Below are 24,095 nucleotides of genomic sequence, written 5' to 3'. Positions count from 1 at the left end.
TAAACATATAATTTCTAAATATATTATCCCAAGATATTTTCTTGCAAATATAATCCAAAAGTTTGATTTTTTAAATGGCAGAACATATAATGTTATACTTTGTTCAAGAAACGCTATGAAACTGGTATAACAAGTTATACTTTGAAGAAAAGAGCTATAATTTCTACAGAAAGAGTTAGAATATGGTATAAAGAGCTATACTTTGAGCAATCAGCTTCCATGTTTTTCTTATAATAATAATAATTGTATCTTATGATACATTCCTTTCCATTTATTATCCTCAAATATTTCTTGAAATACATTTAGGGCTAGTCTGGTATTCGTGAAGCTAATAATAAGTTGCTTATAAAAGCACCTTCTAGGAACAATTTATATAGATTACTAAAAATAGCAATTTGGTAATCATATACAAAAAAAAATGCTTAAAAAGTAGTCAATATGTTTTGTAGAACTATATTTCATGATCATTGTTAAAAGATAAAAGATATATATGATATATATGAAGTACCCTAATGCCACTAGAAAAGAACCATAGAGGGGGGTGAATAGGGTTTATGCTAATCTAATCCGATTTATGCCAACTTAAAATTTATTAACAAATACCCTAGAAAATTAGATATACTACAAGATATATATGCAAGGATATGAAACTAACACAAGGGTAAACAAACTACTAAAGTGATAGGGCAATATAAACAACACGCAATTGACAAAGGCGATATAAATGATAAGCACGAATATAAAGGAACGCCAATGACAAACGCAAACAAACGATATGATCACGAAGTTCGGTCCCCACGACCTACGTCTCCGCTCCTTACCTCGAGGAGATCTCCACTATCACAACCGGGTTTTCTACGCTCACCCGTATAACGTTTACACCTCACACTCGGTTTTCTAGTTCACCGAAAACTTTACAATTTATACTCTTGCAATCACACTCACTACCACCTCAAGTGTTGGTCTCTAGCCCGTGTCTCCCTCAAGTGTTAGGAATTACAACCTACCTCTAGGTATTACCACCTACCCCACTCCTCTTGGGATGACCCCGTCTCTCACCACACACTCCTCTCGGTATACAAGTGTATTACAAAGTGTTCAACACAATTAGGCTCACAATACAAATAAATTTGTTCTCTACAATGGATGAGAACACAATGTAGGCTCACTCTCTAAGTCACACTCTTCACAACCCAAATTATACTATGTATGAAATACAATAAGCTCAATGATTGTGTGTGTAAACAAAGAGATTAATCAAATATAAACTTAATATAAAACTAACTTTAATAAAATGATAATCAAACAAATAGATATAAATCTAGAAAAAGAGTTTAGGGAAACTTCTCTATGGATCAAGAGAGAGAGGGAGAATAGTTGAATGCTCAAACACAATTGATGATCTTCCTCAAGCTCTTGTGAAAATTTCTTCACAAACCAAACCCTTAAACAAACTTAAAACAAAATTAAACTATTGTTAAACTTTCTTAAAACATTATCTTGAGTAAATAAAACTGAGGATATGTGGGGGTATTTATTGGAACCCTAAAGCCAAGAGAAAACAAGGCAAAAAGAAAAAACTAGCCGTTACAGCATCAGTCGACTGGCGGCTTCCATCAGTCAACTGATGAGCTGACCGTTAGAGACGTTTTCTAGCTCATCAGTCGACTGACGGACCTTATCAGTTGACTGATGATCTCATCAGTCGACTGGCCAGTCAACCAAAACAAAACAGAAACTATTTGACATTCCAGACGATTTCTTCAGTCGACTTATCAGTCGACTGATGTCATCAATCGACTGACCAGTCGACTGATAACAGGTTATCAGCCTGTTTTGAAACAAAAATCTGATTTTTAAAGTGCCTTTAAAAATAGCAAATAAATTCTAAAAATGTAAAACTTTAGAAAATCATTGTAAACATGTAAATGAACATGTTAAACAAAGAATTTTTGGAATTGCACTTCTCAATAGTAAAAAATCATTATTTTTTAAATATGTCCAAAAATATGAAAACTAAACATACATGTTTTTGTCATTTGACATAAACACAATATTAAAACTTTTGTAAAATGATTTTATAGACTTAATGAATTGATATAAACTGATATTAAAGTTTATAAACTAATAAAATAATATTTTATCAAAAACACCTATATTTTGATAAAATCAACAAATACGTGTGTGTGATTAATATGAGCTTAAAGTATCTACACACATGTATAAACCTAAAACTAAATTACCCAAGCTTGATAGATCTTCAATATAGCTCCACTTGGTAAACTGTGCGGATGAAGCTTGAACTTAGATCTTCAACGTGAATTGCATTGCTTCACTCCACTATTCCGCTAACCTCCATTGGATATGATCATGAATGCTCGATTCCATCCATCCTCCAACATATTGTTTGTCTAGAATAAATATAAAACACAAACACTAGACAAATAATATTAGAAATTATTTGTAATCATCAAAACAAGATTAGAAGATGTAGGCTCATAACATGAGACCTAACAATATAAACTAAAAAGAGCAGAAGCTGCATTTAAATCATCCTCAAAGTTGCTTATAAAAGCATCTCTTAAAAGCAAAAGCAGTTTTAATAACATGCCAAAAAGGTTTTCATCAAACAACATTGTTAGGTGCCTCTTGGAAATAGAAGTACAAGCACCCTAAAAAAACAATACCAAACTGACCCTTAATTTCCTTCTTGAAGTGATGAAAGTCATAAGGAGCTATACTTTATTTAGAAAGAGCTAGAAAATTGTAACAAGGAGTTATACTTTAAACAAACAACCTATACTTTGTTTAGAAAGAGTTATATAGTGATTTACAAAGCTATAATTAAACAATCAATAAATAGTTGAAGAGCAATGTAAAATGAGATTGCTCCAAAGAACTTTTTCACTTCAATTACAATAACTCATTTCAAGAAACAGCTGATGGATGAATCTCTTCGCTTTAGTAAAGGATTCATCTCACAAACATTTCATCGAACATCTTACAAGCACTTCTTTATTTACAAATTTAAAGGCAAAATGGCCAGATTGCCATATTTTTTCGAGGCTTGGTGACATGTTGGTCTATTTTGTTTTGTTTTGTCAGATTGGTATATTTTTTCAACTTCGACGCTATATAGGCCTTAAATTTGACCAGAGTTACTGTTTCGACCAGGGCTAATGAGAGTTTTAGCTGGAACAATAACTAAATTTTGGTCTAAACAGTAACTAAATTTGGTCAGAATAGTAACTCCGGCCAAATTTAAGGCCTATATGACGTCGGAGTTAAAAATATATATCAATCTGACAAAACTAAAAGAAAATATACCAACATGTCACCAAGCCTCGAAAAAATATACCAATCTGGTCATTTTGCCCAAATTTAAACAAAGAAACACCATTGACTACGTTAAGCCAAAATGCTGCAGGCACCATTTGCACATATGAATCCCATGGTTGAGGTCACGATGTGGATGTAAAGGAGAGTGTTCCATTTTGACAGAATTTTTGCTTGACGTTCTATCAAATAACAGCTGGGATGTGGAGAAAACTAGGTATTCATGTAGACATGGAGGAGAGAGGGAGTGATGAGGATGTTGTAGCCAATATCGAGTTTGAGGAGAGGTTATTTACAAGGAAGGATGAAGTCCTGCAAGAGTTGAAGAGGAGGGAGGGGTCAAGGCATGAGGAGAGGAAGAGAAGGTGTTTAGGGTTTTGGACAGGGGAAGGAGGAGGAGAGTGATATGCTGAGTTAATGGAGGAGGATAGAGGAGAGAAATGATTAAGCATGTGGTTTAGAGAAGAAGAAATAATAAAAAAAGAAGGGTGGTTTCGGATTTGCAAGTTTTTTTTGGAGAAAAACAATATACAAATATTATGTATTAGACATATGGAGAAATACAATAAACAAATATTATGTATTAGACATATTGGGTTTAAAAATAAGTTAGGATTAGTGTTTTGGGTGTACGAGGCATTATGGAAGTGGGTGTGTATATAAATAAGTTAGGGGGTAAAACTTTGGGTTTAAAGACAAAAACCTCTTATTTTTTTAATAACCCAGCCGAGAATCGAACCTAAGACCGCGGGAGGTATATTGGAACCTCTCAACGTTTTAGATAATCCGTAGTGAGTGTATGGAGGGTCGTTATAGTAATCAACCTAATTAGGAAATAATTTATGTGAGACTCCGAAGATCAAGATTGATCAAGCAACTGCGAATTGTCCAATTCTAAAATTTTCTGTTAAAATGCATATCTTTATTATTTACTAACTGAACTTCAAAATTTGTGATGAAACATATGTCATGCTATCCTCCTTTTTATTTGACTTTTTTCTATTGATGTCAGTTAGCAAACATGGGGTTTATATTAGAGTTATGAGAGTGTTTATGGTCCTCAAACTCCTTCAGATGACTGGTTCCAGAGTCCGCTGTTCTTCTCCACACATAAAAAATCTGCAAGAGAGCGGAGTTGGGTTCACCGGTTGTTCCTCCGATGATCAAGTTAGTATTTTGATCTTGAGTGGGTAGTTGAAAGACAAATTGTATAGATAGTCATTCCAAGTTGCCAAAAAGTCGAAGAAGCTACCCTATGCAGCGTAGTTCCTTTTTATATTAGATTAGAGGGGTATGAAGGTAACTTCGACTGAGTCAGCAGATACCTTTCAGGTGTCGGCTGTGGAAGAAAGTGAGTCACCTGGTCATTTAATGAGGGAATGATAGCAGGTGCTTGGAGCTTTCTAGGTTCGATGAGTCATAAAGACTATGTTGGCTAGAGTAATGATGATTTTGTCAGAGCAGTTAATGCGAGAGCAGTCGACTAGCGAGGGGTTCAAGATAACTGCCGTTTCTCCATTTGTTTGGTCAAGGGCCGAGAAACACCGCCTTTTGACTCGGCTACGAAAGATGCCCGTTGACACTATAGGCCGAGTGCGAGTTGCTCTAGGGTCGATCTGGTGAGGTGGCCGACAAGTACTGCTTTTTGACTTGGCTAGGCAAGTTGTCAGCTGACACAGTAGACCGTAGGAGTAGTTTGAGTCGTCTCGGCCTTAATTCATCTAATTAGGCAAGGGGTGAGACATGTATCGACTTCTCTAGAGAGATCAGTACTTGTTGATTTTTCGGGCTATAACATTTCGATGTTAAGGAAGAAATTATATAAGTCTTTCTTTGAAGTTGAATTTGAACTTGTGGAGAATTGATATAGCCACTCTAACAATTAATTCAGACATTTTGAAATATCAAAGTGTTAAAAACAACCTTGGGTATCAAAGTTTTTGGAGGTTGGGGTTGGGGAGAGGGGGAGGGTGTAAACTTTGAAGTATCAAAGTATCATTTTGCAATATTGAAGTTGGAAAAGATGAGCACTTGAGGGCATAAAAAATAGAAAAAATTATGGGGGTGTAAAGGTTACAGAATATGTAAATTTGAGGGCAGAAAAGTGTTATTCAAGAAAAAATAAATTCGGTCCAAATATGAAGGGGGGAAACAACTTTTAAATTGAATTCATTTTCGGGGAGATAACTTCAAATTATGTTTTATAAATTGAAATTTATTTCGTACAATTGATGTGAGCCAGTCTTTTTACGGACCCGACCCGACCCGACCCGTACAAGTTAAACCTCTCCCGTAAACCCTCGCTCTCTTTGCGTGTCGTAGATCCGATAATGTTCGGGACCCGAGGATTGTTGCGCTGCTATAAATTAGCCCTGCAACAGACCCAAGGCTCTCTGTCCTCCTCAGCAGCAATGGCGTCCTCCTACTCACTGAGTCCATCTAGGGTTTCAGCGTACTCCACTGGCTCCCCAAACCCTAGCGGCGCCCCCAAGAGAGTTGGGACCCACAACGGAAGCTTCCACTGCGATGAGGCCCTCGGGTGCTTCATGATCCGCCTCACTAACAAGTTCTCGGGCGCCGAGATCGTTCGATCCCGAGATCCTAAGGTATTCATCGACGGATCGATGTTTTTTCAAGAATCTGTAGATTTCGCTCTTTTAAATGGGATTTGGGGTTTTATTATCAAGATAATTTCTAATTTTGGCAAGCTTTAGTTTTTTTTTTCTTTGAAGTAAATGTCAAATTTGGGTTATTTGTAAGTACTGAGTGGCTATGTCTAGTGACTAGTGTAATAATGAAGGAATGGCTTTATAAAGCTTATAAGAGCATGGGCAGCAAGCTCCCAAGCTCCGCTCTCAGCTCCGACGTGGCCTCAGTCTCCGATTTCACCCCCTCCAACAGCCTCCGAAGCGCTCCCAAGGACCTCCCAAGAGCTGACGTGGCTGCCTCCAGCTTCGGAGCTCCCAAGCGCTCCACAAATTTGTGGAGCGCTTGGGAGCTCCCAACTGCTCTGAAAATGATGGTGGAGATGATGGCGGAGATGATGGGTGATGGCGGAGATGATGGCGGAGATGATGGCGGATGGCGGAGATGATGGCGGAGATGATGTCGACGAATTTGATGGATGATGGCGGAGATGATTCTTGATGGCGGCGATTTCAGCGGAGATGATGTCGAAGGGAATGAGTTGTTTGAGATGAAGATGAATTTGGGGTTGGGTCTGTTGTCGAAGGGAGAGGAGAAGATGAATTTTTTTTTTAATTGAGTGCGTTGGTTGAGGTGAATGAGTTGTGAAATTTTCGTTGAAATTTTCGTTGAAATTGTGCGAAGATGATAATCGAACGTAATGGGTGAAATATTAAAATAGAAGAGGGTTTTTTTTGATATTGTTGGAGCTCCTAACTAGGAGCTTGTTGGAGCTCCATAAAAGAAGGAGTGCCTCTCAAGGTATAATTTGTTAATTTTTTATTTTGAAAAGCTTGAGAGCTCTTGAGAGCATGCTGACTAGGACTCCCAACTGGGAGCTTGCTACACTTGCTCTAAGCCATATTGTGAAACTGTAGGGGTACATACTTTAATCAGAGATTGAGAAAATATGCAATTGGATCTAAAGATCGATTTTTTTAATGCTAGGGATTCCACAATTGTAGCTATCTACCTTCTAAGTTGATAAATAGTTCGAGGGAAGAGAACTTCTAGCTACGGGTTTTGTAGTATATTAGAAATTTACACTAAGAGAAATTGTCTGTGGGGTCTTTACGAATTAGAAAGTTATACTATTTTTTTAATAAGGATATTGCTCATATCAAATTTACGAGGTGGTTGAAGTGAAGAAAATGTTAGTGCATAAAATTAATGCAACATGGTCAAAATGGAGGACGCTGTTAACTAGTCAAAGCAGAAAGGTTAAAAATATAGGTCTCTAATTTGACCTTATATATAGGTGAGATTGAAGGTAAGGTTTACGAGAGGCTATAGGGCCACCTATGCTTATGGCCAAGATACTGGGTAATCCAGAAAAATATGCTCAAAAGACAACTGCAACTGAAAGAGAATGATGAAATGGATGAGGTCGATATACAGAGACATGCAAGAGATGACTGTGTTTGAGGTAATTTCATGCTGTCCAAAAAGAGAATAAATTAGATTAAATCTGAAATTAAAAGAGTTAGAACACCAGGCCTGAACGGGTGCAATCGTGATTCACTGCCCTAGAAGATAGAGGACCCGTCTATCGCCCTGGCGCAGTCGATCCTCTTCCTCCTAGCGGTAAATGCCCCCGGAAACGGCCGGCCTTCGTACTCGAGCGAGAGTACAGAGCTTCTGCTCAGACGAAGAAGGTTGCCCAAAATAAATAACAATATCGAGAATATAGTAGCACAAAACCCCGTTATAATTATCTCTCTATTTCTTTTTCTTTTCTTTCTCTCACTGTTTTCTTTGTTTTCTTTCTTTACGTGAGATGAGAGGAGAGAGAGTAGGTAGAGAAAGTGAATGTGTAATTATGAGATGATTGAGAGAGTTTATATAGGGAGAGTAACAACGGATAGTGGAGAGGGTTAAGGAAAAAATTGTGGTTAGTTGGAGATAAATGTGCTTAGAAAAAGTCAATTTGACCTTTTCATAGAAAATATCCAACAGTCCCCCCCAAAAGGTAATATTGACTGAAAACTCAGAAATCAATTAATAAATCAAGAAATCATAAAACAAATATAGGTTGGGCAACCTTTCGTATCGTGAATTTGGGAGAGGTAGCTTTCGGGTTTGAACATTTCCTTAGTGAGTTCATCGCCACCTGAGGGACATAATGGACTAAGCCTTGAATTAGGCCCCTTTAATCAGGTATTGATGAAAACACACACAATACGTTTCATCTATTGAGCAAAGCGGGTTGAGCGTTAAAAGTCATGCTCACAATAAACCGACTCATGAGAGTTTCTAGGGGTTAGCCCAGCCCTCCCCCCCTCCAACCGCGGCCATCACGGTTCCTCTCAAGTAGGTAAGTCCTTCAAGGGTACTACAGCTGGATATCATACCCTCCGCAATACACGCGTTGGACTTTAAAACTCAGCCTAACCAGCTGTATCATCAGTGCATCGTCACCATAGAGAAGGGGTAGTAGCACATGCTACATAATGATATATAAATATATCCAGGTCGATGCTCCACACGAGTGTCACTAGTCCAGCTTGTTACTACCACATTGAACCAACATTGGGACTATGTCTCCAAATAGAGGTTGGGTTACCGCTGTCAGTGACCTCATCTATGGGCTTAACCCCATCTCCCTCGATGAATCCAGAACCACACTCCTGGATAATCCCTTAGTCAAAGGGTCAGCAAGATTTTTCTCAGACTTTACAAAGTCTAAGATCACAACTTTGCCTAGCAGGCGTTGTACAGATTTATATCTTATTTGAATATGTCTGTTCAATTTTTTATTCACATGCACTTGTTTTAGAAGCTCTATGGTCGATCTAGAATCAGAATGAATGGAAATTGGAGGAGGTGAAACACAGAATTCCGGCATCATCATAGCCATATTCTGCTTCTAGAGTATTCCATAGGTCGTTAGCACTTTTGAACTCATAATATATATCATAGATATCATAGAGGTTGTCCGAAAGTGCACTAAGAATCCTATGACAACAATGATAGTTGATTTCGTCTGGTTCGAAAGTGCACTAAGAATCCTATGACAACAATGATAGTTGATTTCGTCTGGTTTCATAGAGCTAGAAAATGAGCTAGCACCAGAACCAGAAGTGGAAGGAGATGGTTCAGGTTGTGGACCATAAACAGGAGGATTGGTGGGTTGAGATCCACTGGATGAAGAATCGGGAGTATCAATGGCTAAAGGAAGACCTAGGGTTGTGAGCCAGTATCTCATCTGATTAGCCCACCGTTTGTAGTTAACACCGGTGAACTTCTCAGGTTTGACACTCTTAGAATGATCAGGGTTAGCCATAAGTCTAATTTGAGTTTACTAGTCTAGGTATTTGGAATCTGAACAGGAGAAAGATTTTGTCAAAATTACTAGATACTACCAAGGAGTATGACTTTGATTAATAATAATAGTAATTAACAAATAAATAGAACAATATTCTATGTTTCTTTTCCTGTGAACAATAACCTTTTTTTTTAACAGTAACTAATTAATGGACAAATGAATATTTGTAGTAACTATTTGAATGGGAAAAGAACAGTAACAAATTTGTTTACATGGAACAGTAACGTTTTTATATTGAAACAAATTAAAGCAATTAATTAATGTATAAACAAATGAAGCAATTACTTAACAAATAATCAGCAGGGAATCAATTTTTTTAATTATAAAAGGAACAGAAGCAAGACAGAGACAGGTTTGGGTGAACAGTAAACCGAACCCGATGAACAGTAATTTTTTATATATATATTTTTTCACATTAACACAGAATCAACAGAGAAAATGTACTAAATAAAAGCAATTAATTTCAGATTTAAATTAACAGCAATAAAATAATTCTATCTTCTAGATTGCTGTCCAAAAAGAGAATAAATTAGATTAAATCTGAAATTAAAAGAGTTAGAACACCAGGCCTGAACGGGTGCAGTCGTGATTCACTGCCCTAGAAGATAGAAGACCCGCCTATCGCCCTGGCGCAGTCGATCCTCTTCCCCCTAGCGGTAAATGCCCCCGGAAACGGCCGACCTCCGTACTCGAGCGAGAGTACAGAGCTTCTGCTCAGACGAAGAAGGTTGCCCAAAATAAATAACAATATCGAGAATATAGTAGCACAAAACCCTGTTATAATTATCTCTCTATTTCTTTTTCTTTTCTTTCTCTCACTGTTTTCTTTGTTTTCTTTCTTTACGTGAGATGAGAGGAGAGAGAGTAGGTAGAGAAAGTGAATGTGTAATTATGAGATGATTGAGAGAGTTTATATAGGGAGAGTAACAACGGATAGTGGAGAGGGTTAAGGACAAAATTGTGGTTAGTTGGAGATAAATGTGCTTAGAAAAAGTCAATTTGACCTTTTCATAGAAAATATCCAACATTTCAGTTATAGTATGACGAGGGAGAATCACTTGACATTGGTCCTGACATGTTCGGGAAAGCGAGTGCACTAATTAGGAGCAGTACACTGCTCTACATAAGGGGGTGACAATTTCTCTGGGTAGATAAAGGGACATAGAATATGCAGTAACAAAGAGGATCTGCAGCTAAGAGAGCCCCTACTGAAAATGAATGGAAGACAGACTTCATGTAGCCAACTCCAAATGCTTGGGACAATGGCTTTATTGTTATCCTTGTTGCTGGATCTTAGTCTCACATATCAGTATCTTCAAATTATTGGGAAAATGACTTTCTTGTCGTCCTTGTTGTTGTTGTGTGAACCATCATACCGGTCCTGTTAAATGATTCCATGTATGTTTGAGAATCGATTCTTTCCGATACACGAATTGGTTCCCCAAAATTGACATTCCACTTTTAAGTATGTGGAGTAGACAATTCTTTAGGTGCACATGTGCAAGACGAAATGCAATATCTGCAATCGAGTGAAGGGAGGCGCAAGATAGAATATATTATTCAATGACTTTACTGTAACTAAATACCTATGTTAATAAAACGTGAAATGGAACCAGTGGCGAATCTAAGAATTTTTTGTAGCGGAGGCCAAATTGCAATAATAAATCACAACAAAAAATGACAATGTATAATAAATTTCTGTATATGCAAATAGGTATGTATATGCAATTAGGTGAAAGAAGAACTGGTTCTTAGATAATAGTGATGAATGTCATCTTGTTGGTTTATATCATAGTCCCATATTAGTGAGCACAATCCAAGATCATGCTCCAATGAAGAAAGGTCAATTTTTCCAGGTTCGGATCTTTGAACTTTTAGACGGTAATCAACAACTGAATTTATAAAGTAATCATCAACTATTTTTTTTGCATTTGGAGTAACATTTTGTTCCCTATGTGTGGGTTGCTTAAGAGATATCCTTTTGAAAAATGTATCAATTGTATTTGGTTGTCCCGTAACTACAAATACATATTTTAATCTTTTCGATACCTGAAAAATTTACAATATCCTATAAATTATATTATTGAAATTCATTTCAAATAATAAAAGAAATTAAAGAAGCATGATTTATTTGAGAATAGGAAAATGTCTATAATATGCATATACACCAAAAAATGAACTAGAGTTGTATATACAATAATACAAATGATCAATGTAGAGACGAGCACCAATGTGATTTCTAAATGTATTTCTTGAACGCGATATTCAGAGTCTTAGAGAGGTGCAATTTGGGAATAGTGTTGGGATTGGTGTTAAGCCAATCAGGTTAAGGGATCGGGTTATTTCAAGTTTGGGTATATGGACATAGATGAACACATTATCCAATTGGGATTTTAACTTAACTCGCCCGTATAACTTATATAATACTTTGCATAAATGTAAAAAAAAAATTCAAACTCCAGGAGGGGCTATGGCACCCCTCTGCCCCCTATCTTCGCTGCTAAATGGAACTATGTTCCCAACACAAACTCGTGAAAAGGAAAACTGAACAAAAAATGGACTCCATAAAAAAGAAGTATTTAAGTATTTTGCATGAAAAAATATTAAAATGTATAATTAGCTTTCTAGTTTCTAGATTCTAGTTTTTTACTATACACTTTGGAAAACTGTAAGCGCACCAAAAAAATTTATAACGTACAACTGATTGAACTTGCATATCAAAGCAAGCTACTCCAACCAGAATCCAATTTTTCTTAGTGGCGAATCGCGTACCCGAATTCGTACCATGACCCTCTACGTACCATGTATTGTGTAACTATGGCAAATATCATTGTTTTGTAGTTTTAGGTTAAAGATTGAGTTTGTTTCATGTCTGTAATCAAACTTTCATGTCCGTAGTCAAACTTGCTATGTGGTTTTGGTTTAATTTAGGTACTAACAAATTTTAGGTGGACATTGTCATATAATTTGCTTGGACATTGTCATATAATTTGCTTTCCAGTAACTCAGTTTTAGATTTTTCTTACGGTAAAGTTCACAAAACCCCCATAAAGTTTGGCCCATTTTGAGATAAATCCAATTTTTTTTGAAAATTTCACCAACCCCGAAAACTTTTGGGCCATTTAAAACCCCCCATAACGTTAATTTTTTCCCCAACATGCTAGCGGTGCCATGGGGGTTTTCTGAAATGTTATGAAATACCCCTGAGGATTTTCTGAAATTAATGTTAAAAGCTGGAGGTTTTCTGAGCATAATGTTGAAAGATTGAGTGTTCTCTGAAAATAATGTTGAAAGTTAGGGGGTATGTTGAAAAAGATGGGGGGCTACGCCATTTAGGGAAGTTGAAAAAACTTCAAATGTTATGGGGGTTCTATGGACAGCCCCAGAATTTGGGAGTTAAGTGACAATTTAAAATTTTTTGGGGGTTTATCTCAAAATGGGCAGGGGTTAACTTCACCATTTTTCTTTCAGTTATTGTGCTACTTGATTGATTTATTTCTTGCTTTCCTAGTAAAAGTTCTCTACATGGAGGTTATTGTTAATTTTTTCATGTGTTATTTTCACATGGCTGAATAAGCAAGGAAACGATATTTCCATTTATTTCTAATATTTTGTTTGCTTCTTGTGTTTCTGTGCAGTTCTTGACTAGTATCATGTTAAAATTATGCAATCTTGATTTAGTTATCATGATCACTTATTGAGAAAGCAAATTTCAGATATTAGATACTTTGGATGCTGTTCTCGATGTCGGTGGTGTGTATGATCCTGACAGTGATCGCTATGATCATCACCAAAAAGGTTTTACTGAAGTTTTTGGGCATGGATTCAACACCAAGCTAAGCAGCGCTGGACTTGTCTATAAGGTAGTATGGTTGTTCTCTTTATTAAGTCATATGGTTGATGGTTCTTGCTTGTTATGCTGGCTGTATTTGCTGTTAGTTCTGATTGAATCGTTATGATTGGCTGAAAATACTTCTTGGAACTGATAATATCTGGAGGTTATAATTAAGTAAAATTTGACAATGCTTGGTCTGAGTATGATGCTAGGCTTTCAATTTTCTGTGGCAAGAAAGTATCTTGACTATGGTTACAACCATTTTTAATGAGTTTTAACTCGGTAAGAGACTAAGAGTACCTCGATGCCGGTGGCGATACAAGCTATATTATGATGTGGCGTAAAGTTATGATCCGCACGTTAAGGAACCATATCGACTTCAGCCTTTTTCAGCTTCCTTTGGTAAATCATTTCTAAGAAAATTAAGTTTCTTGAAACTGTTATAGACACCTGAATTCTAATTTCTTATGACTGAAATTTAGCAATTTGCACATTTTTTGGTTGTAGACTTCTGAATTCACATTTCTTTGTGATTGAAATTTTAGCTGTGTACATTAGGCACATTTTTTGTAAAGCTTCCACATTCCATTTAAAAAAGTAACTTTCATTCAAATACTAGATTTATCTCCCATTCTTTATGTTTGAGAAGTGACATGATTTTTTAAAAATATTTTTCTTTAACTCTCTCTTTAGACTTCGTGAGTACTTTCTCCTTCAAATTCCTTTACTAACCTATCAGATCCAATTTGGCATTATTCACAGATATAAAATATCTTTTTGATACACAAAGTAGAAGTGTTTTCTGATGTATAACTGTTCATAACCTGGATGGAGTAGGGTAAGTTGTTGATCCTATTTAAAATAGCAGTGCCATTGGTTACATAGACCGCCATCCAAGAAATCACTTGTAGTATGCATTCTGACACAGTTTACTCGATAAACTTTCTTGTTATCTGCTGTTTCACTTCATGCTACCATTTTCTTGAAGACCAATATACTTTATTTCTTTTCCATGTTCATCATTAGCCCAAGAAATCCTTGTTCATGCACAATTCAAATTTTTTTCCCATGTCTCCCAACCTTGCATATTAAACTGTATTTAATTCACTTGTTACTATCTAACACTTCACGAATGCCTAGGCATCGATATTACAATAGATGAATAGAGCAAAATAGAGACCGAAAAGTTTCACTTGCTAGAGGCAAAATTGATTGCAATTGTTTCCATTTGTGGTAACTTGTTCTATTAAAAAGTATTAAGTGGAGCATGGGGCACTAGATCTCACCATCTTTTGCCCAAAGTTGCCACTGAAAAATGACGAGCTAGATAACACGAATGTGAATAAAGGACACATACTGTACGCCTTATAATAATTGCTACCATGGGGAAAAAAACATGTTATGAATACGAAATTATAACCTTCAACCTTGCAACAACTTCGGAGTTTTGGTGTAGTGGAGTAGAAGAGTCCTTTGAGATGGGTATGAGAGCAACCTGTGTTCAAATCCCATGGGTCATGAATTTAAAACGATTTTAAGAAAAATATGCCATTGGTTAGTCAAGGTTTCGGTCCATTAAATTGGTTTTCATGCTGTTGGGCTATGTGAGAGTGTGAAATTATAACCTTCAACCCTCAAGGCAACTTTGGAGTTTTGCGTGGTGGAGGGGTCCTTAGACACAACAGGATACTTATCAATAGAATTATGCTTATCCTAGTAACATTCATGGCCTTAAACTTAGCATTCAAATATTATCTAGAATCACATATTTCTAATTTTGCAAGATTTATAAATTATAAGCACACACTTCTCGCAAGAGTTGGTAACCTGGTATGTGTCTTACACTGCTCTATATGTGTAGGAGCTTCCCTAAAGCTAGGTAACACGAAAACTTCGTTTTGGGTGCCATATCCGTCTCCGACACCGACTCTCTGTAACACTTCATGGACACTTGTGGTTCAAAGAAAAACCCGATTTCCCGATTACTTATATCCTAAACTAGTTTCTCTGGTAATATCAGACAGTTTATTATCAGTTTCAAAACTAATTGTTTTTTAACCCGAAAACTGAAACCCGTTACTTAAATATTTGATAAACTCCTATTGTATTATCCCATGCTGTCAAAACTAAACTTTTTGTTGTTAAATCTTATTCTTGGTTTGATTTAACTTGATTCTTAATTGTTATAGATAATAGAAAGAAACATACAAATGTAATTGGTATTTTCGTTCAATACTTGATCATGTGTGTATATTATATGCCGTGTCCCCGTATCCTACATTTTATTAATTTGCCGTGTCCTGCGTCTGTATCCATGTCTGTATATGTGTCTGTGTCCATGCTACCTAGCCCTAGAGAGAAGGTAGGAAGAGGAAATAAAAGAAAGAAGAGGATAGGGTGGAGGAAAAAATGGAAAAACAAGATAAAACGAAAAAGTTTGTTGCTGCATGCAAGCAAAGTATAGAACAAGTGCGGGGATAGGCAAACAAAGGAATCAGAGGATTGTGGCAACGTTGGTATTCACATCCACACAAGCCCAAGTTGGTCTATTATCTTCCTCAAGGAGGCACCTTCGTTCTACGCGGCGGGGCCTGAGGCCACTGCTTCTGGACTGTGTTTTACAATATTAAAATTTTAAATTATTGGTTGGCCAGGCCTCAGGAATATACAAAAAATAGACAGTGAAGTAGCAGGAAGGATCAAAATTAGGAGAAAAAGCTTTTAGGAAACCCTATGTTAAACCCCCTATTTGCTCTTTCATAATTTCTGAAATTGTCTAATTTCCCAACCAGAAGATTCAAAAGAAAATTGGTGTCCCAAGTTAGGTTTTACTGCATAAGTGTTGGGTCAAGTGACATCAGGTTTCAAATAGAGGGCCTCAATATGGCTCCCCCTGAATATTAAGATGCTATCTAGATCCTATATCACCGAGCATTTAGATAGTCAATATATTAACCAAAATACCCTCAAACTTGCAGGTTTCTTTTATTTTCTCTCTCAGTCAAGCACTTGAGAGATGAACACTGCTGATCTTTAAATTAAATGAGAAAGCAACATGCAGATATCAAACTATTCCTTAAATGGAACATGGATTTCCTTGTACATGTAACCTGTTCATACATCTTAGGGAAGCATATCTGTTTTTAGATGACATTGCGAGACGACAGACATTCTGCGCAGCACACCTAGTTATGATCTTTCCAATTATATTTCTAAATAATATTTCACTACTTTGGATCATACATCATTCACAGGATTCTTTCATAACATGCTTTTGTACTATTTACTATTAAGGAAACCTTTAGAAAGGATATAACTTGTTGGTAACTGATCATGTCCTTAGATGTTTGCAACAAAGGCACGATACCTTACCATCTAGTGTTAACGAATGCTATTCAATCATTTTGACAGAAGAGAATGTACTACCTAAAAGTTGATAGGGATCTGTTTTGTGCTTATTTTCATGGTTATCAGGCTACTGGCAGAGAAACATGTATAGTCCTTGCATGTATATTTACACAAATAGACTTCACATGTACTCAAGTAATTTGGAGTCCTAACATGAGGCTATATTATTTTGCAAGGTTGCTGATAGCGGATAGCGTTGCGTCGCAGCGAGGTACCGCTAAGACTATTTGCTCAAATAGCGCATAGTCAAATAGCGGTCAAATATAAATATATTCAAATAAAAATAATAGAGAATAATATGGAGATGGTGCACTGCTGGAGAGCATTGGAGAGCTATGGAGGTGGTCGAGGTGGTGGATGGAGTTGCGGAGGTGGTCGAGGTGGTGCTGCGGAGAGCTGCAGAGGTGGTCGAACACTAGAGAATCGGAGGTGGAGCTCACCGGAGGTGGTGGATGTGGAGTGGAGATAACCGGAGATAGCTTGGGAGCTTCGGAGATGGAGATGGAGACTGGAGATAGCTTGGGAGCTTTGGAAATGGAGCTTGTTGGAGAAGGAGCCCGCCGGAGGAAGAGCTCGCCGGAGGAGATAGCTTGGGACTTAGGAGTTACGGCTAGGGTTTTTTTAGAGGAGAAGGGAGACGGCAAGAGAAAGAGAGGAGATTTGAGATAGGAAAAGGGTTTAGTTTTAATTGAATTCGGGTTGGGTTCGGGTCGGGTTCGGCTGAAAACCGCCTTTTGAATAGCCTTTTTAAGCGCTAACAGCTAACGGCGCTATCACGCGCTTTTCGCCGCGATTACGAGAAGAAAGCGGTTCGCACGCAATTGACCACCGCTAAGCAGGAAAGCCTAGCGGTTTGAGGGCGCGACCACTATAATTCCCGCTATTGCACCGGTACCGGCACTGTTTACAACACTGTTATTTTGATAAGTTGTTGAGCTGGTCTAACAGTTGTTTTGTTACTGGAAGTAAACTTGTAGAAACAATTTATGTTGTAAATATCAAATTTGTCTGAAAAGTTTCAGTTGTAGGATGTATCTTGATACTGACAGAGATATCTTTATTGTGCCGTTGTATTTCCTGACCAATTCCTTCTTAATCTGTTATACTTTTCTCTTTCAAAACATTAATACTGGGACATACATGTAGATGATGATGAACAACTTGCCAAGTCTTATAATCTTTTTTATATTCTTCTAGCATCTTATTTACTATCTTGTTTCCTACTTAGCATTACGGTATGGAGATAATTGCTAAGGAGCTTCAACTTGATGAAGGGCACCCGTATGTTCTGCGCCTGTATCTTGCTGTTTACAGAAGCTTTGTTGAGGTATTATTTTAAATCTTGTTAAAGGTCACATTAACTAACTTCCAAATTCTTTTAACGCTTACATTACACATCTTTAATAGCAAGTTGCTTGTTCCCTTTCCTTCTACATTTTCTGCCTCTTCTGGAGACTGCAACTCCTTGATTGCATGTGCTTAAACGGCAAATCAATGATTTTGTTACTCATTAGCTGGCATTTTAGCTTTATGGAAGTTTTTTTTCTCTGTTGGCCAAAAATCCAGATTATGCACATCATGTTGACAGCTGATTGTAAATTGAAACCTGAGCATGTGTTTGGCATCTCTCTCTTAAGCTTGTTAATTCCTTAACCAGGATAGAAATGGTCCAGGCAAGTGGGTTAGGTTCCACTAACCAGGTTATTGTGATTTACGAAGCACAGCCTCAGAAATTTTAGTTGCATCCAAATTCAGTTTATCACTATAATGAAAAAATGCCATGATCCAGAAGTTCTGTTTTGATTGCTTTCGCTCATTAATCATCTAATCTTGGTTAGTGTATGAATATTTACCACCATTGAGGATATCTTCTATTTTCTTTGAGGTCCCTCTGAATCCTACATTTTCTTTCTTAATGGTAGCAAAATGCAATGTTGCAGACTGTTCGTTGACACTTTTGCTTTTCTATAAACCATCTTGTTCTATTGCTGCAACAGTGAATGAGTGCTGCTTTTCATCATTTCTTCTTCTAGTATAAGTGTACAGCATGAAGTAACCTTATTAATCATTCATTTTTCATGCATCATATATGCATTGATGCTTCAATGTTCAAGCACTAACAATTGCAATCTCTCTCTGGCTGGAGAAGAGCCATGCATTTAGCTTCAATAAATAAAAATTTCATGCTTAATCTTTTTCATGTTATCATCCTCTACTGTTATTGCCTGATATATTATATATTCTAGTTATTAAGTACCTAAGGTCTTCAATTATAATATTTCTCCTGTACAATGCTATTTGGCTGGTCTGGAGATGTGTGATGCTTGATCAGGCACAACAACTTATAACGTTGTGAAGCTATCCATTGAAAATTCTTCTCAAAAATTCTTTGAATCATGTCAGTTCAATCCAGTTGGGTAATCCTGTATATACATGTCACAGTCCCTGGCTATTTAGCGTAACAATAGTTAGAGAGTATGTGGGGTCAACAAATTTGTCCGAATGCACATGGATTGGTAGAGAAGAATTCAAAGTTGTTAGGAATCAATTGGGCTGTAAAAGTACTGCGTTTGTTGTAATTTTGGTCATATTGGCTACTGACATTTTATTGCATGCATATCTTGTTTTCTTCAAAATATGTATAAGGAGATTGATTAATCTGGATGGAAGCATGCTGCTCTTACTTGGTGAAAAAAATAGTAAATAGGTCAGATCTTCATTTTTTTTTGTCATAAATCTACTACCTATTGCTATAATGAAATGAACATATTAATCTTTTCTGAAGTTAAAAGTTGATTGTTCTTTTGGGTTGATGCGTCTCAAAACTCTGTCAACCAAAAAGCTAGAACACCAATAATCGCACTAAGTATAAAAAATTTGTGGTATCCACATAGGCCAGTATAGGACCAATACAAGATTTATCCAAGTGAAATACCCGATGGAGAATTCCGAAGAGTCATGAGCAACCTGGTTTCTGCTTAGAAAAAGTTTACCCCCTTCCTGCTTCAATTGTTCCCATCACTCACTACATCTTGTTTCGCTTTTAGGCGTGGTCTACATTACCCGAACACTTCATTTTGGGTGACGTACCCTTGTTGGACATGTATCAAGCACAGATTCACCATGGACATGCCATGGACACGTGTGGTTCAAAGAAAAACCCGATTTTCCCCATTATTTATAATCTTCAACTAGTTTCTTTGGTATATCGAGTTTAAAAGCAACACTAGAATCTGAAAACCGAAACCATTACTTAAAGATTTAAAAAATACCCATCGTATCCCATACTACCAAATCTAAACTTAATTTGTTAAACCTTAATTTTTTGTTTGATTTAACTTGATACTTAGATAACAAAAGAAACATACAAATGTGAGTATATTAGTTCAATATATGATATGATGTAAATATTATATATATATACATATGTATGTGTCTACGTGTCCCTGTATCCTGCCTTTTACGAGTTTGTCATATCCCGTGTCCTTATGTGTCTGTGTTCGCACCCGTGCCCGTATCCGTGCAACCTAGGGTATGGATGAAACCTTTGTCCACTCAAACCTTTTGTTCGCAATATGGGGCTACTAAGTATGAAATTTTTGTTTCACTCGACTCCTTGAATGCATCCAAGACTACTCTCCTTGCTTATCACATCCACTTTGGTCACCATCCTTCTATGACTACGCAGAACTAGGCATAGAATCAAATCGATTTGGTTCAACATTCTTCTTCTGTAGTAGCAGCTTCTATCCTTCATTAGTTCTATCACTACTGGCGAAGAGCAAGGGAATTATATCTGACCCTTCCCTAATAAATCTAATGCAAAGCCTTCCCTTCTTTCTGTTTCAAAGTGTATATATTGGGTTACTGGTAATTGAACTATTTGTAGATTCTCACTGTTCCTGGAGAGTGCCAATTGGAAATGAAGGATAATGAAACAAACATACACCTAGTGCAGTTTGAATGATGGACTTTTTCTTTTTCATCAATTCTTAAGAAAATAACTCAAATTCTTCATCATTTTTTCCCTCCTCACTCCTCCAAGCAGGCTTGTACTCCTATGGTTATGAACGTACCTCCAGTACATTTAATCTTGGACTTTAATTGAGTATCCCCTATTTTTAGCCTGCTATTTCTGATCAGTATGATATATATTTCTTGTAGACTATGTTGCATGGATAGGGGTACAGATACTGCTACGGGTTTGGTACAGTACACGGCAAATTTGTAAGAGGTAGGGTGCAGGGACACAGCTATATAAATATTTATATGCATATATTATATATTGGAATTAATAATTTACACAAGAGCAAGAATGAGAATTTAAAATTCCTATATCATTTTTATGTTTCTCTAATCATGTGGATTATAAATTTGAAAATCACTAGTTTTTAAACTAGACATACAAATGACCCTTCAAAATCATAATTTGGAACTTGACCTATGTCCAATGAGTTTCAAGAAGTGGATGTGAAGTGTATGATGTATGTCTCAAAAATGGATGACAAACATGTGTTGTATAGTTGAGTAACATGCCTGAGTAAATTTATGCATATATGCAAGGAGTTTCCAAGGAGTTTGGTATGGGTTCAGGTACATATCGGGTATACGGCTTCAGGGTTCATGCAATTATTGGCAAAATAGTGATTGTAAATGAGGGTTCCAGGAGTTTAAACAGTCTTTTCTGTAAGCACTAAAATATTATAAAATTTCATGCTAATTTATTGTTCTGACTAATGAAAAGTAACTTTTCTATCTCTATCAAGTAAAGAGTTAATTGTAAGAAACTATTAAAATGTCTATTATATCAGTAAACTGAGTAAAGTATAATCGGCAAATCTTTTCAAATTCCTTGGGTTTAAATTTTATATAACTTTCGGTTTTCTAGAATACTGATGAAACTTGAAAACAGCCCACTGACGTTTTCTTTAATGTTAAATGAATCTGAATTTTCATGGGCAAATCTTCTAAGAAGCATAGTTTTCTATTGATTAATAGATGGGTTGAGACTTGAGAGTAATGTTTACTTGGTTTCCAGTGTGGGCAGTCTTGGATCCTTGGAAAAAGCCTGGAGATTTTCCTCATTCTTAACTTTCATGTGCTTCATATTTATTTATGTCTGTTAAAAAGGGCCCGATTATTAAGTTGCTAGGACATGTTGTTTGAAAATTCCCTTGTTTGGGTTAATCCTCATATCTTTCTTAACTTCGAATTGCTAATGTTAAATAAAATAATTGGATGATGCTTCTTACTTTTAACAGGCCATAGATGCCATTGACAACGGAGTTAATCAGTATGACACAGATCTGCCTCCTAAGTATGTGAATAACACAAATTTGTCTTCAAGAGTCGGGCGTCTTAACTTGGATTGGATGGATCCTGACCAATCATCTGAGAAAGAAAATGCAGCCTTTGAGAAAGCAATGGTTCTTGCCGGCAGTGAATTTTTGGAGGTTGTATTTTTATTTATTGTTGCAGTGCCACACTAAAGATATTAAATTCATCTTCCCTGCAATTTTGTTCTAATTTACCCATTCGGTGAAAAAGTTTCAGCTGCAGAGTCTTCACACAACAGAACTATTCTAGGATAATTTGTCTGAATAATTACAAATGACATTTTTTTATTGTTCAAATCAGAATGTTCGCTATTATGTCAAGTCATGGTTACCTGCGCGATCCATTGTTATGGAAAGTCTTGAAGCAAGAGGAGACGTTGATCCTAGTGGAGAAATCATGGTTTTGAACAAGTTTTGCCCTGTAAGTTTAACTTAGTCTCAAAGTTCCCGTGTTCTTTAGTTTTATCAATAGCTTGAAAAGGTTCCTGTATTCTTAGTTTTACCAATAGCTAGCTTCCTCTCCTTTTGAACTGCTTCTTTATGCATCCATAAATCTAACTTTTATTTGTCATTTACGAATTTCTGGTTCAGAATTTAGATATTTGATTTTCACCATCTGAGAGTTGGTTCTCATTGTCTGACACATAAATTTATGGATTGTCGTTGTTTAAGATCCTTATTTTTACGAATAGCTGTTTCCCCTCCTTTGGCTGCATCTTTACACATCCATATATCTGATTCCATTTGTCACCGAGTTATTTCTGGTTCAGAATTTATAAATTTTATTTTCACTCTTCAAAATTGTTGCTCATATTGGCTAAAATGTAAAAATTAAATTAATGCTCCGTTGATGTATTGTCGTGGTTTAAGATCTGTTTGCGCAGTCATTTAGCTGTAATAAGCTAGAATATTACCGTTCCTAAAAAAAAGAAAAAAAGGAAAAAAAATATGGAATATTACCGAGTGATAATTTCTCTTTAAAGTTTAATTTGCAGCTCTTTAAATATAGCCAGGGTGTTGTATTCCATCATTGTTCACTAGCTTTTTAAGCATAATCAGGGCATTTTAATCCATCATTGTTCACTAGAAATATATTCTCGAAATATTCTGGACTCTCTGTTGCTGTATCCATAGCTCATGTCCAGACATCCTATAAAATGCCACGTTCTTTCATCTTATACATGATCACAGCTATTTGGAATATTTCCTTCTGACATGATATCTGTAGTCTCGATTGTGGTTTCTGAATGAACCCTTCCGATAGGATATGCGAAGTCCTGATTGTGGGGTTTGGTTCTTTTTGACAGACATGTAAAGATTTCTATTGTGGGTTTCAGAATGCTCTTGTCTGATGGGAGGTGAAGTCTCTATTGTGGGTTTCAGAATGCTTCCTTCTGATAGGATATGTGAAATTGGGTAACCATTAATCAAGGATCCCATTGACAGAAAGTTGCAACTGCACTTTAACCTCTCTTTCAGTTTATGTTGATTACAGATGTGACTTACACTCATTTATGCGTAGATCGTAGTTTCAATTAAAGGTCTATTTGCAACTTCAAATTCAACCACAATTATTAGCTGCAGTAAAGAAAACAGCTTCAGATGCTCTTTACTTGCATGCTATTAAAGACCCGAATAAGTTGATTTGGATCTGGTATAAGATCATATAACCAAGCATGTAGCGAATAAACCTTAGTCAACTTTTTCTGGTCTTCCTGTTGTGGTGGGCTATTGTAGCAGTTAATGACGCAATGAGGCTTTGTCACCATGTGACATTGGTAATGTTTCAAAAAGCCTGCGCCTAGCCCGACTGGCTAGCGCCTAGCGCATAGGCGGTACCTAGGCTGCCCACTTATGTTTCGGAAGCACCTAGGCCCTAGGGGAATGTGAACTGCTTACATGGACTGCATCCTTTAGGCCTTCATCGTAATTTTCTCCTTTGCAACTTCCACATCCTCCGACCTCTCCAAACTCCTCTAGGCTTTAACTATGAACTCATTTTCTACCTCCTGCGAGTTTTAGTAAACATCCTCCACCTCCACTTAAACGAAGAAAGAAATCCCTCTAGGCGCCAGTACGTCATCTAAGCTTTCTATAACATTAGCATTTACTATCAATTATTGTAATTTAAAAATAAAAATTAGGAAAACGGCCTAGGCAGCCTAGGCTA

At 36.6% G+C, this 24,095-nt stretch overlaps 1 protein-coding gene across 1 annotated transcript in view; it reads left to right on the top strand.

Moving 5' to 3' along the window:
• LOC109837642 (UPF0160 protein-like) overlaps positions 5,645 to 24,095 on the top strand; it is a 28,306-nt gene continuing 9,855 nt past the window's right edge. Inside the window, exons 1-5 of the mRNA XM_020405970.1 lie at positions 5,645 to 5,942; positions 13,063 to 13,209; positions 17,818 to 17,916; positions 21,851 to 22,042; positions 22,227 to 22,346. Coding sequence (XP_020261559.1) covers positions 5,667 to 5,942; positions 13,063 to 13,209; positions 17,818 to 17,916; positions 21,851 to 22,042; positions 22,227 to 22,346 — 834 coding nt within the window. The 5' untranslated portion in view covers positions 5,645 to 5,666. The remainder of the gene's footprint in view (positions 5,943 to 13,062; positions 13,210 to 17,817; positions 17,917 to 21,850; positions 22,043 to 22,226; positions 22,347 to 24,095) is intronic.

The sequence above is a fragment of the Asparagus officinalis genome, chromosome 4 (assembly GCF_001876935.1).
Source record: "Asparagus officinalis chromosome 4, Aspof.V1, whole genome shotgun sequence".
Classification (NCBI taxonomy): domain Eukaryota; kingdom Viridiplantae; phylum Streptophyta; class Magnoliopsida; order Asparagales; family Asparagaceae; genus Asparagus; species Asparagus officinalis.
The sequence above is the reverse complement of the archived record's forward strand: the minus strand, read 5'-3'. Positions and strand labels throughout refer to the sequence as shown.